Source organism: Heteronotia binoei, chromosome 13 (genome assembly GCF_032191835.1).
Source record: "Heteronotia binoei isolate CCM8104 ecotype False Entrance Well chromosome 13, APGP_CSIRO_Hbin_v1, whole genome shotgun sequence".
In the NCBI taxonomy this organism is placed as follows: Eukaryota; Metazoa; Chordata; class Lepidosauria; order Squamata; family Gekkonidae; genus Heteronotia; species Heteronotia binoei.
Window position 1 is genome coordinate 66090130 of NC_083235.1, and position 15170 is coordinate 66105299.

General features: G+C 42.0%; 1 protein-coding gene across 3 annotated transcripts in view; it reads left to right on the top strand.

Moving 5' to 3' along the window:
* Window positions 1–15170, top strand: part of TMEM104 (transmembrane protein 104) — a 495754-nt gene that overhangs the window by 42159 nt on the left and 438425 nt on the right. For 2 of the 3 annotated variants that reach the window (XR_009556101.1, XM_060251932.1), the window contains exons 6-7: window positions 1915–2014; window positions 3592–3700. Coding sequence is in view for 1 of the 3 variants with exons in the window: in XM_060251932.1 (XP_060107915.1) it covers window positions 1915–2014; window positions 3592–3700 (209 nt within the window). In the remaining 2 variants the exon portion in view is untranslated. The remainder of the gene's footprint in view (window positions 1–1914; window positions 2015–3591; window positions 3701–15170) is intronic. The other variant, XR_009556102.1, reaches the window with a different exon arrangement.

A 15170-nucleotide genomic window follows, 5' to 3' on the forward strand; every position in this document is an offset into this window, starting at 1 on the left:
ATTTTTGGCCCCATTGTGCATTACTTTGCACTTGGCCATTTTGAACCTCATTTGCCACATTGACACCAATTCTCCCAGCCTCGACGGATCCCTTTGGAGTGCCTCACAATCCTTTTTGGTTCTCACCACCCTGAACAATTTAGTGTCATCCACAAACTTAGCCACTTGGTGATGCTATCTTTGCCACATCTTCTTGCAGCATAGTACTTGAAGTCAACAATTCTGCCCTGGGTGGAATTTATCTTTTGGGATGCTACACCCATGCTCTCACCTGTGCTCTTTAATATATATGAGGCTGTTGAATGAGAATGGCCAGAATTTGGGGGTTGGGTTTCATCACTATCCAGATGACATCCAGCCTCCATGTGTCCATCTTGGTTCTAAACCAGTGCTTTGAGGCCGTGGTTGAATGGCTAAGGCACAACAAACTCAAGCTGAATCTAGACAAGAGAGAGGTAATACTGGTCCAGAAAATATTCAGGAGGAATTGAATCTACTTGTCCTAGATGGAGTGTTGTTGGATTTTTCAGCGCAGGTTAAGAACTTAGGGATGCTCATGAACCCTGCCTTTCTGGTTGAAAAGCAATGTGGCATGGTGGTCAGAAGTGCATTCTATCAAAATATCTTGCAAAAGCCTCACAGCCAAGTTCCAATTCCGTATTTTGTAAGTTGCTCTGTGGCAATGTAGTCAAAGACGGAATCATCTTGAACAACTGGGCCAGGTGCGAGTCTGCAGATGTAATTGTGGCTGCATAGAAAGCCTGATTTACCAACTTTCTTGTTATCTTGACCTCAGCTGATTTGGCCACACTGATCCATGCTTCTGTAACCTTGCAGTTGGATTACTGCAACATACTCTGCATGGGGCTGCCCTTCAGGACAACCCAGAAACTACAACTGGTCAAGAATGCAGCAGCCCAACTGTTGTCAGGGGCTAGCCACCAGAAATGTATGTGACCCATTTTGAAACAGCTACATTGGCTGCCAGTCTGTTTCCAAGTTCAACTCAGGATGCTGGTTATGAGCCCTTCATGACCTGACGCACATATCTGAAGGACTGTCTCCTTCTGTCTGTCCATATGCACCAACAATGAACATCTGATAACCATTTATTGGCTATCTTATCACTTGGGGTGGTCCGTTTGGCATTGACCAGAGCTTGGGCCTTTTCCATCATAGCTGTAACTCTGTGGAATGGGTTCTGTGAAGAGGTGAGAGGGGTCCCCACTTTGGAGATCTTCAGGAAGCACTGCAAGGCTTGTCTATTTGTGAGGATTTTGGAAGGGGTTTAAATTGTCAGGTATCTTTGAAGGGGGCTGGGTGGAGGGATTTGGAGTTGGTATTTTATCATTGGTTTTAGCTGGAGATGTTTTAACTATTATTGTAAACTGCTTTGAATCAAGAGGAAAGGTGGGAATGGATATACAGGTTTTAATAAAAGAAAGATGGTGCAGGTCAGATGTGATCAATGCAAAGTGGTTAGTTGTCCATCGCACATTATTTTCAACAGTAGTACCTGAAAATTTGTTGGTTGTATGTTCCCACAAACACCTCTTCTCAGTCTGGAGGTTCCACGGGATGAATGCCACTAGAGAAACAGCTTGCTGTATCAAATTTATAGTAATCACAACCCCACTTTTGGGTAGTTTGAAACAGTTTGAAAAATTATCTGGAGTTTAGGTATACCACCAGATCTTTTACCATGAACCTAAATTCAATTGTTTGTTGATCAGTCTATTCCAGGAAGTCCAAGCACGACAGAGTTTAAGAAGGCATCATTCGTCAGTACAGTATTGACTAAGAAACACGTAAAATATCCAAAAAGCTCCAACATAAGTCTTGATTTGTAAAGTGACAGGGAAGCTATGAACTGACTTAGCAAAACCCCTTCTTTTAATATTTGTTTCCTTACAGTGGGAGTCAACTTGTTCTATTTCTGTATAATCATCTACCTCTATGGTGATCTGGCAATCTATGCAGCTGCAGTACCAGTTTCTCTTATGCAGGTGACCTGGTGAGTGTGCTTTTGATGTCAGGGTTTTTTTTAAGCAGCAGTTTTTTTAAAGCATCTTGCTGAAATGATGGTAGACAGGGTGGTTCCTTCACCTTAGGTGGCTAAGACAGACAGCTGACCTATAAGCTGTATTTAAATGTTTTCTTGAATACTCATAGACATGCTTTATTTGTATAGGGCTGCGGGGTTTCCTCAGTCAATTAAATGAATTGATTAAAAGTTGTCCTGATAGGTTAGCAGTAGGCTTTAAAAACAATGGAAGTATTTATAAAACAGATATTACCTAAGTTAGAAGCATTCCCCTTTCTCTCCCACTCAGGAGATAAAAATATGGAGCACAGGTCCATCAGTGGCTATTAGCCACAGTGTGTGTGTATATATAAAAAATTTTGCCACTGTGTGACACAGAGTGTTGGACTGGATGGGCCGTTGGCCTGATCCAACATGGCTTCTCTTATGTAACACAGAGTGTTGGACTGGATGGGCCACTGGCCTGATCCAACATGGCTCCTTTTATGTGACACAGAGTGTTGGCCTGGATGGGCTGTTGGCCTGATCCAACATGGCTTCTCTTATGTGACACAGAGTGTTGGACTGGATGGGCTGTTGGCCTGATCCAACATGGCTCCTCTTATGGGACACAGAGTGTTGGACTGGATGGGCTGTTGGCCTGATCCAACACGGCTTCTCTTATGTGACACAGAGTGTTGGACTGGATGGGCCACTGGCCTGATCCAACATGGCTCCTCTTATGGGACACAGAGTGTTGGACTGGATGGGCTGTTGGCCTGATCCAACATGGCTTCTCTTATGTGACACAGAGTGTTGGACTGGATGGGCCACTGGCCTGATCCAACATGGCTTCTCTTATGGGACACAGAGTGTTGGACTGGATGGGCCACTGGCCTGATCCAACATGGCTCCTCTTATGGGACACAGAGTGTTGGACTGGATGGGCCACTGGCCTGATCCAACATGGCTTCTCTTATGGGACACAGAGTGTTGGACTGGATGGGCCACTGGCCTGATCCAACATGGCTTCTCTTATGGGACACAGAGTGTTGGACTGGATGGGCCACTGGCCTGATCCAACATGGCTCCTCTTATGGGACACAGAGTGTTGGACTGGATGGGCTGTTGGCCTGATCCAACACGGCTTCTCTTATGTTCTTAGGAGAGAATACTTCTTCAAAGACAGGTTCTAATGGCATTTGTGTGGACATTGTCAAAAAACAAAACAAACCTTTTCTTTAGAATTGTTGGCTTTCAATCAAATAATGCAGATAATCAATTAAATCATGCAATTAATCAAGTAAAATGTTTGTAAGTATGAATGTGTCAGATTTTTCAATTGACAGTTCTGCTATTTTCAGCTATTTAATGATGTCAGAGCCAAAGAAATTTTTTCTTCGTGCTCTCCAAAAGCAGCTTTCCAGAGGAATATGTTGGTGCTTCATGTGTTTTACACACCTGCCTTCTCTAGGAGCCATTCTTCTGTGTGATAGTGGTGACTTAGAAGAGGCTCTTAACGTTTCTAGGGTGGATTAATTATGGTCTGCTTTTGTTCTCCTCATCAGCAGCGTGAGTGGCAATCATTCATACAGCGATGAAGATGGCTCGAAGTATAATGACACCGCCAAGTGCTGGGGCCCAATCAGGCGGATTGATGCTTACAGAATTTATTTGGTAAGTGCCTACAGCTAAGATTACTGACTGAATTTTACACTCATTTCTAACGCTTTCTAAAGTGACATTTATTCACTGTACGCTTAATGTTAGTAATTCTGCTCTTCCTCTCTTTCCTTCTCTTCCTCCAGTTTTTGCAGAAAATCAGTGCCATCAGGTGATTTACCTGGGCACTCCGAGTGCTGTACTAAGCAGAGTTACACCCTGCTAAGCCTCTTGACCTCAGTGGACTTAGAAGAGTTTAACTCTGCATAGGGATAGCACTGATTGACTTACTTGGTCAGCTTTGTAGTGAACAGCCATCTTTAGTCCAGCTAACTATAAATGAATACTTGAAATCAATGTAGTTGACAATCAAAGGTAATCTGATGTGGTTGCTCCTGCTTTAATCTCATTGAGTAGTTTCTTTGGAGTAAATTCAAAGTGCACATGGAAATGTGGTATCCTGTTTACTTTTCCATTTGATTTTGCTACATCGATAGCTTTTCCACTTTTCCTTTTGTTTTGGGCCACATTTTTCTGAATGCTGCAATAATCAGCTTTTTTTCCCAGCTGAGCCACTGATTTCAGTGTTGGATAAAGTCATGAGATCTTATAAAGCCATGAAATTTTATATTAGAATGCATTGTGAGATACAGCTCACTTAATTATTGCCTTGTTACCTGCAGTGTGTGTGCTAAGATAACTTATGTTGCACACTTCAGCTGTTTAAGTAAGGCTGCACCTTTTATGTTCAGCAAGTTTCCAACTAATTGCTTCCCACCCATTTAGAAAGCTCTTTGTCTCTGTTGGTCTCGTTTTACTAGCATTTCAGTGAGTATTAGAATTTTCTCTAACTTGTATGTCTGTTCTACAACTGAGTGTTTTGGAGCATCTGTGCCAGAAAATTGCGTCAACATCTGTAGCAGATAGAAGATACCATTCAAGAGCAAAAGTTTTGAGGGAAGAAATGGGAAAGGTTGGGGTTTTTTTCCCTGAACATACAATGGATGGTTCTGAGAACTCCAGAACAAGAAATCAAAGATGAAAAATAAATCTTGCAAATGAAGGTAAACAAAACTGGATGGCAAGATGGAAATGACCTGGAGCAATATCTCTTTTTGATTTGAGGCTGCACACCTTTGGGGAGGAGAATGGGGACTTGTGTGCTGATTGGATCATTTCCCCAAGTAGCACACTTTATTATTATTTTTAGTAATAATGCTGAAGCAGGAGCTAGGCCTCAGGAATATTAGCAAATGCCACAGCCTGGTTAATTATTTAAAAGAAATATTATTGCTTTATTAAACTGCATCTAAGCCCGTTTCTTCAAAATTTCTACATGATTGAAGGTTTCCTCACTGAATTTCAATAACTCTTTGACTCACCAGAAGGAACTCATCAGGAGAAGCAGACATGCATTAATTACTGCCTGCACCTCTCAGATATTGGACTTATAATTCATAAAGATAATTGTAATTAGCCAAAGATTTTTTTAAAACCTAGCAGCTATGTGAAAGTATTAAATTTGCTGCTCTGAATGGGCAATTCCATGATACTGTTGTCTTTGCTTGTTTTTTTTTATTATTATTGTTTGAAGGCTGTTTCATCATGTATTAACTTGGTCTCTGAGACTTGGTCAGAGTTCCAGTCCCTGTTTTTCCATGCTGATTTCAGTGCTGTCATATAGTTAGAAGATAGTTTCTGGGTTCTGTGTATAGCACCTAATATTTCTCTCCCTAATTTAGCAGATTAAAAAGTAGGTGAAGACTATTTTGCTTAGCCATAGGTACTTGTCCTTAATCTGTTTTGTCTTGAGATAATTCTGTTGTCGCTATTTTTTTTAATTTCGTCGATGTGTTATGCTTTCTATAGCATGTAGAAAAAAAGGCTCCTATGTTTGTTTTAATGCTGGATGCCCTTTGGCTTTGGGTATTGAATTTGCTAAACCGTTATCATTTAATATGACTGTTTACAAAATTATGCATAGGATAGTGAAGGTAGAGAAAGAAATACTTTTCTCCTTTTCTCTCAATACAAGAACTCGTGGACACTCAATGAAATTGCTGAGCAGTCAGGTTAGAACTGATCAAAGGAAGTACTTCTTCACTCAAAGGGTGATTAACACTTGGAATTCACTGCCACAGAAGGTGGTGGCAGCTACGTGCATAGACAGCTTCAAGAGGGGATTGGATATGGAGCAGAGGTCCATCAGTGGCTATTAGCCACAGGGTATAGATGGAACTCTGACTGGGGCATTGATGCTCTGTATTCTTGGTGTTTGGGGGGGCAACAGTGGGAGGGCTTCTAGTGCCTTGACCTCACTGGTGGACTTCCTGATGGCACCTTTTGTTGGGGGTTTTTTGGCCACTGTGTGACAGAGTGTTGGACTGGATGGGCCATTGGCCTGTTCCAACGTAGCTTCTCTTATGTAACCTCTGACCAGGAGGGATGTCTGTTCCTGTGAACTGGAAGATGGGATAGCTATGGAACTGAGAAAGAGAAAACCACAGATGAATGTAGACAGAAATGCTGTGGACAGAAAGGTAGAGAGACAAAAGACTGAATTATATACATCTAATCAAAAATTAATAGCAGCGTTTTATAGTTATTTGTCTTGAACAGTAGTTGCAGTAATATGAATAATAATCTGTGGCATAGTATGTTTATTTAGACAATTTATATGCTACCTGTAATCTCCTGAGATTTGCTTGAGGCAACTAGAACTGCTAATCCTACTAGTTAGGATTGTTTGGAACATGGAGAAGGCACGTTACTGAGCTCACCCACCTTCTGTATGCGCACCAAGCAAATACGTTGTTTTAAAAGTGTGTCCATATTTAACTGTGTATATAATCCTACCTTACCTGCTCCCATGAGACTTCAAGTAAAAATGCTACTGTTGTTAGTACACTCTAGAAGTATTCAGTGTATTTAATATCCTATGCAGAATAAAACATAAGATTTGACCTTTTCATAGGTAGTGATGTCTTTTCTCTGCAACCTGGGTTAGCTCTAGGTAGCCTAACTTGGGGTGAGGGTCCTGGCTTGGCTATTGATCTGTGTTGCCAAGAGCTGCTTAAATCTGTCCACTAGCCCTTGCTGCTGCTGTGAGGCAGCCAGGATTGCATTCACAGAACGCTCTGTCATAGTGATGAGTCATTGTTGAAGTCGCTGTGCACATACTGTTCCGGTTAGGGAGAGGGTTACATACATAAATCTCGAACACGGTTTTAGTCCAGTGGCAGCATTAAGCATTAAGACAGCATTGAGACCAACAGAAGTTTATTGAAGGCACGTGCTTCCGTGTTCAGGCACACCCCATCGTGTCCAATGGATTCTGTGCTACTGGTAAAACTTTCTTCTCAAGCAGAGTGTATCACTTAAACTCAAAGAATTTGACTGCAAACTAGGAATCTCATTTAAATGCATGAAATAGTATCTGAGTTTTTTTGACACCTGCTGCTTGTGGTGTTTTGCTTCTGAAGTTTCACGCAAACTTTTTAGGGAAGCACCTTGTTAGGTGGGATGACCAGTTGCTTCTAAAAAGAAGAATAAGGGTTGGTTTTATACCCTGCCCTTTACTACCCAAAGGACCCAAGCAGTCTTGGAGTGGATTATGATCACCTTCACTTCTCCTCACAGCAAGCACTCTCTGAAGTAGGAGGGGTTGAGAAAGCTCTGAGAGAATTGTGACTGACCCAAGGTCACCCAGCTGGCTTTATGTGGAAGAGTTGCAAATCAAACCCAGTTCTCCGTATTATCCACTGCTTTTAACCCCCATACCAAGCTGAATCTACCGAGCTTGTTGTGTAAAAATCTGGATTCAGGCTATTAAGGCTGCTTTATATAGAAACTGAATAATTGAGGATATATATGAAAGGGGCCTTGAACTCTGTTATAAAGTTCTGCATTGGGTTCTTTTGTTTTTGTGTACATATAAGTTTAAGTTTGTGCAGAATCGCCTTGGTTCTTTAAGCCCTTTTCCCAAAAGCAAATAACTTGTTTCCTAAAGTGTAGGATTTTCCCACTTTTTTCTTCTTACAATATTTGGAGCACTCTCATGGAGTGCCTTGACGTGGCGAGAGGGCTTGTGCGGTTCAGTGAGGCTGTGGGCTATGCCATGTAGAGCCACCCAAGATGGACAGGCCACAGCTGAGATCCCAGACAAAATGCAATCCACTGGAGAAGGAAATGGCAACCCACTCCAGTATCCTTGCCAAGAAAACCCCCTGGACAGTAACAAAAGGCTAAAAGATATGATGTGGAAGATGAGCCCCTCAGGTCGGAAGGTACCCAATATGCTACTGGGGAAGAGCAGAGAGTAAGTACAAGTTACCACAGAAAGAGTAAAATGGCTGGGCCAAAGCCGAAAGCATGCTCAGCTGTGGATGTGTCTGATGGTGAAAGAAAAGTCCGATGTTGCAAAGAACAATACTGCATTGGAACGTGGAATGTAAGAACTATGAATCAAGGTAAGCTGGATGTGGTCAAACAAGAGATGGCAAGACTGAACACCGACATCTTGGGAATCAGTGAACTAAAATGGACAGGAATGGCCACATTTAACTCAGAGGATCACTACATCTATTATTGTGGAGAAGAGTCCCGTAGAAGAAATGGTGTGCCCTTTATAGTTAACAAGAGAGTGAGGAAGGCAGTAATGGGATACAATCTCAAAAATGACAGAATGATCTCGGTCCGTATCCAAGGCAAGCCATTCAATATCACAGTAATCCAAGTCTATGCCCCAACCACTGATGCAGAAGAGGCTGAAGTGGACCAGTTCTATGAAGATCTACAACACCTTCTAGAATTAACACCAAAAAAAAGATGTCCTCCTCATCATAGGGGACTGGAATACCAAAGTAGGAAGTCAAAAGGTAACCGGAACAACTGACAAGTTTGGTCTTGGAGAACAAAGTGAAGCTGGGCAAAGGCTAATAGAGTTTTGTCAAGAGAACAAGCTGGTCATAGCAAACACCCTCTTCCAACAACCTAAAAGGCAACTCTACACATGGACATCACCTGATGGGCAACGCAGAAATCAGATTGATTATATACTCTGCAGTCAAAGATGGAGAAGCTCCTTATAGTCAGCAAAAACAAGAAGAACAACAACAGCACATGGCTGAAACAGAGCCCCTACAGCAAGCTAATTCCAGTGTAGGAGGGAATGAAGATAGCCAGTGGAGGGTTGCTGAGGGTGGCACCCCCTATTGAATTAGCATCACCCCCTCTCTCTGGAGCCTGCATTGTGCTGGGGCTGGCTGGTTGGTGAGGACTGCAAAGGCCAAACTCTTGAGGTTGGCTGGAACGAGGGAGGTCAGTTATGGTCTCAAGCCCAGCCCTGCAGCAGCAGCTGCTCTGGCCTGCTGGTGACTCATCAGAGCACAAGTCTTTGGCTTTAGCAGGGGAGGGGACATGTGGGGAAGAAAGGCAGCCACATTCCACGATGCCCTCCACTCACCTGCTCCAGACACAACACATGAAGCTTCTTCACAACACCCATCCCTATAAGCCAGGCAGCCACCATGGAGCTTCTTGACCAAGCCAGCCCAGCCCACAATTGACATCACTGGCCTTTGAAGAGGGTCTACTTGAGGGCTGTGTAAAGAAAACAGAATGTTGTGGCTGGTGAAAGCAAAGCCTATTAAGGATAATGGACCCACGCACCAGAGCAAAACAGATGCACACAAACAAGGAATGATGAATCAGAGTTTTGGTGTTGCAAACAAAAGTGCGTCAGATATATGTCTCATGTATGTTTGGAAATAAATTTAATTGAGGTTAGTGGGGCTTTATGTTATTTTATTTAATTAGCGCCCCCCAATGCCCGCTTCTGGAAAAATTCCTGGCTACAGGGCTGTAGACCACTTTATGTGGATATCTTCTTAACTACAATGGGGATTCTTAGGAAATATTAGATTGGCAGTCCAAGAGATGGTGGATCCCATGCTATTAAAATTGTGCAGGCTTCTTCAGAAACAGTAATGTTTGAATTCTTTGTAATGCCATGATTGACAAACAAATTCTCTCGTAAGAATCTGAGAACACTGCACTTTCACTTCTACCATTTGTGATACATTTTTGAATTCATATACATTAGTTCCCACATTGGTTTGTGGTTGTACAGCTTGCAAAAAATTTTTTTAAAGTATTCTCATTTTTTTCCCATTTTTTCCTTTTTCTTTCTAGTTCTTTCTTTTGAAATTTGTGACAATCATAGTTCTGGGTTAATTAAGCATTTTTCATCTTAAATACAACAGTTTCTTGAAAGAGCCTTCCTGTCCCCTTCATGTTTTTTTTACTTACTTCCTCTCCATTGCAGTAATAACTCTTCAACATGACATTGTGGGGCTGGGAAAGGGAAGGGGTAGTGACTGACTTTCATGATTTAATGTCCCCAAAGTCCTTTGAAAACAGTCTCCATTTCTGTGCTTCATGAATAGAAGAAAAATGCTATTACACCCCTGTCTACTTCCCTCCCTTAGAGGCAAAATTTTATTCCAAATTAACAAAATATTTTATTCAACATAGAGGGGAAAGGTCAGGTGAAATCAGAGATTAAAATCTCTGAGGTAACTCAGTATAGATAATTTTGAGATCAAATCAGTACATGCACAGACTTTAGTTCTTACGTTTCAGGCTGATGAGAGTTTCTTAAGCTTTTCAAAGTGATTTAAATCTTTATGTTGGGAGGCTTTTGTTCCAGTGTTTCCCCCAAACACTTCAGTATACTTTCTTTAAGCATTCTCTTACTCTTTTGGTTTCCAAAAAACTGGTGCAATCTTTCCAGTACCCAGATCCCTTCTCTTGAAACATCAGTACTCATCTTGAATTTTTAACTGACTTTTAAGGTCTCTACAGGCAATTTCTAAGCGCACCAGACCAGGGATCTCTGCAGTCTTCAGAGCTATCACCTTACTTAATCTGGATAGGGAAATTCCTTCTCTCTTAAAAGACCTATCTCCTTTCCTTGGCCCTAATGGGAGTCTTCACGTAACCTCTCAAACTTCCCGGGCAACTTTCCTTCAGTTTTCCGTCTGTGTTAAACTGCTCTCAGCTAAGGCTGAAATCAGGAACAACTCGGTCAAGGCAGAAATCTGACTAACTCCTCAGCACATGGTTCTCTCAAGACTTTCTCTGCTCAGCTGATGCTAACTGATCAGACTCTTTGGAGCAGCCTGTCACTCAAGATTTTCTGCTTCTGTGAAGAATTAACCCTTCACAGTCCTTTAATTGGTTGTACAGCACTTCTAAGCCTCTTAAAAATGCAGTCTGTTGCAATGCCATCTACATAATGAGAATGTTTAGACAGCTGCTTTCTGATGAGTTGCCTGACTGAGCAGCATTTTTAATATTGCTTTGCAGACTCCAGCATGCCTAAGTATGGCTGCATTGTCTGTACACAGTCTGCTGGGCTTACATCAACCTTCATCCTGCAGAAATTTCAGTATTATCTCATTTCACTTGTAAATCACCTTTGAAAGTACAGTCGTGCAAAATAAATAGGCAATGGAACACCATGTTATTGACGATTCCCCCTGTTATACCATTTAATGCTCAGTTCTGTGTTCATTATTTTGGGGGGGCAGATGGGTTTTGAAGGTAAGATACATGCATTATTAAGTATTTACTTTGTAACCCAGGTAGAGGATATGGTAGCAGTGGTGACAGTTGTACTTGGCCTGGTAACCCTGACAACACTGATTGGTTATATCTTCCTGTATTAGGTGGATTAAAATGGTCTGACCCAGCAGGCAGAAAACTGTGGAGTACCATTGGATCCTCAGTTGCTTCTTGAGAAAAAAGTGTAGATTGTGGCATGGCATGCTTCTTTCCTTGCTTCCCAAAGTTAAGAAACCATTCTGCCTTCTATATTCTGCTGTTTTGGCCACACTGATCCATGCTAGCATAACCTCAAAGGCTGATTATGGTAATGTGCGCTGCATGGGTCTGCCCTTGAAAATGTCTCAGAAACGGCAGTTTGTGCAAAATGTAGCTACTTTTCTGCTTGCCTAAAATGGTAGATTTGTGCATATATCACCATTGTTGAAGCGACTGCAGGAGAGCATAACGCTTAGTAGGTCAACATAGGTTGGTGGTGTTTCTTGTTCTTCTTTTTCTTGGTGTTTCTTCTTCTTCTTCTTGGTGTTTCTTCTTCTTTTTCTTGGTATTTCTTCTTCTTTTTCTTGGTGTTTCTTCTTCTTCTTCTTGGTGTTTCTTCTTCTTCCTCCTTCTCTTCCTCCTCTCTTCTTTCCTTCTTCATCCCCCCAATTCCTTGTGTGACAGTCACACTATTGGAACATTTAGTGCCATCTTTAGGTTATTGATTGCATTACTGATTTTATCTGGTTTTTATCGATATAGTTATGATACATTTTAATGATGTATTTTTGTATTGTGTTGTACACTGCTATGAGTCCTGTCCTTCAGGGGAGGTTGGCTCTAAATTAAATTCAATAAATAAATAAATAAATATTTGGACATCTGAGTTCTATGTGAATAGAGCTAACTTGCATATTGTTTGGTAGGTATTGAGATGATAGGCTTTGGGGGTGGGTTTATTAAAATCAATATTGTTTTTATTTTTAATTACGATTTATTTTAGTGGTGTTAGCTGCTCTGAGCTTTTGTTTCTAAGAGCGGTCTAAAGGTTTTAAATAAATACATAGTTACAGCAAATAACTTTTATTTTTGCTTTGTTACTGAGGAAAATAGAAGAACGGGATGCACTTATTTTAAATAAACAATATCAATAAATTTCAGATTACTGTTACTCTTACCTTCATATTTTCAACTTTCCTAAGCTCATCTTGAATGCTACCTGAACCTTGTTGCTTCTGGAATGTTAACACAGAAACATAAATAGAGTACAGGAGAAAAGGTAAGCCACTTTGGGTTCTCATTGGGTAGAAAGGTGGCATATAAATAAAGTAAATAATTAACTAAATATAGTAGATGTTGCTTAACCTTCCCAAGGAATTAGAGGGTTTTTTGCCTATGGAGTCATGGGGAAAAATTGGTTTACCCATTTAAAGCTTTCTACAGGCACCAACCTTCTGTTATGCCTTCTTCTTAGTGAATTGCAGTGCTCCGAAGGTCCTCTCTTCCTTCCCCACTGCCTTTCTTTTTTAATTTTGAGTTTCATCAAAAGGGAAAATGTGCTCAATCTGGCACCCAGTACGCTTGGCTTGAAAATGAAAGCACTATGCATAATTGTATTTTGGGGTTCTGTTGACCCCATAAAATATTGGGGGGGGGGGGAGAGATTTTAGTACTCTTCCCATGTTTAAATAGACCAACCTTTGTCCTGCATTTCTGAAGGAAGTTATTCTCGAGTTCTGATTTTTTTCTTAGTAGCTAATACCATGACTGAGAGAGCTATCACATTTCCCTTGCTTTTTTCTGTAATGTGGGGTCATGTTGACTCCCATGCCAAAGTAGTATAGCTGGGGGTTTTTTTTAACCTTGGGAGGGTTAATGGCTGTTCTATTTAGATTTTTGAATCCAAGGTGGTATAAAGCAGTTATTTCAAGCCATTTGTTGGACACAACACAGAAATTTGCTCTGCTATCCTGTTACAGCACACCAGTCAAACCAGGCTTGTAGCCAGGATTTTAAAAGTTCGGGGGCATGTAAAAATGTCCGGGGGGCACTTAGCATCTCCCCTCCCCTGGCTGCCACAACTCAGGGTGCCTGACTGATCAGCAGACCCTTTATAAATGCCATGGGAGGGGCAGCAGCTGCTACTGGATACCCCTCCCTTACATGAGAGCCAGTTTGGTGTAGTGGTTAAGTGTGTGGACTCTTTTCTGGGAGAACTGGGTTTGAGTCCCCGCTCCTCCACTTGCAGCTGCTGGAATGGCCTTGGGTCAGCATTAGCTCTTCCAGAGCTTTCCTTGAAAGGGCAGCTTTTGTGAAAACTCTGTCAGCCACACCTACTTCACAGGGTATCTGTTGTGGGGGAGGAAGGTAAAGGAGATTGTAGGCCGCTCTGAGACTCTGAGATTCAGAGTGAAGGGCAGAATTTAAATCCATTTTCTTCTTCAGTTTAAATCATGGGGAAACTATCACCCCTGCAGTGGTGGCAAGGTCGGGGCACCGGACATGAAGTCAGGGGGCAGCCTCCCCCACCCCCGTAGCTACAGGCCTGAACCAAAATGTTCCCTATGTAATCTGGCTATCAGTGTACTGCACTTCACTAATTCCATATATTCTTTGTCTTGCTGTTGATTAGTGATGGAATATAGCTTTTGGTTTGCTAGAAGAGATTGAATGGCTGTGAAATTATTTTTAATTTGTAGCAGCAGATAGCCGTCTGAGGGGTGTGATCCTAGATGTAGCTCAATAATTGCAAACATCACCTCTGCTCCCTCCCAAAGTACTTTTGCTTCCATTCTGCCAGTCTTCTTCCTTCAGGGCATAACCAGGAAATGGCTGAAGCTCCCAAGACGGGGAAGATAATTGCAGAAGAAAGCACTGCAGAAGGTGCTTTCTCCAGTGTCACTTTGTTCTGTTTGAGGCAGCCTGGTGCATCTGTTCTTTTTAGGGTCTGGAATGGGGCTTATTAGCTAATCAGGATAGGGGCCTGGTATCCGTGTTCACAGGTTTGCAGATGCTGCAGGGAGCCCAGCATGTACAGGCTGAGCGAAGACAGGAGCACAGATGGTGTAATGGAGATTATCCCAGTTGGAAGCATGCTAGTGCAGTGAATTAAATGAGGGCTCACAAGCGTTTACCAATTCTCTTTAGGAAGAGACAATGTCACCCCAGCCTGACACTTATTAAAATACTGAGCAAGTGGAACTTTGCCTGTCTGATAAGAAGGTAATCCTTGGCCCATCGGAATGCTTTGGATTCAGAATATAACCAGAAACACATGGCTTGCTGGGTATGCATTTTTCGTGATCTGCTCTCTCTCAGTTTGGTGGTACCTGAGTGAAGCTTGTGTGCCCATAGAGACTGCAGCCAGCAGCTTCACTACATCTTTCTTATTGTACTTAGGGATATCTCCTGCCATCACTGGGTGATACGTGATGTGTGCCATGCATAGGAGGGCACCAGAAATAGATGCTCGCGCTGCTCATTTTCACTATGTATCGTGGAACAAGTGTTTGGTGGAAACAAACTCATTGTAGGCTAATAGTCCTAATCTTATTTTTATTTGTTACAATATTTATATTCTGCCTTTTCAGGTAACATAAAACACAATTCAAAACGTACAAAGCCAACCGTCAAGCCATTCCTATCCCCTTATAAGATGCTTTCTGCCTATACGTCATTAAAAGCCCTGGCAAAGAGACCCAGTGTGGTGTAGTGTTTCAGAGTGTTGGAGTAGCATCTGGGGGACCTGGGTATGAATCCCCAGTTACGCCATGGGAGCTGGTGACCTCAGGCCACTCACACATTCTCAGCCTAACCTACCTTGCAGGGCTGCGAGGATAAAAGAGGAAGGAGAGAGATATAAAATTCCATCGGTCCCCAC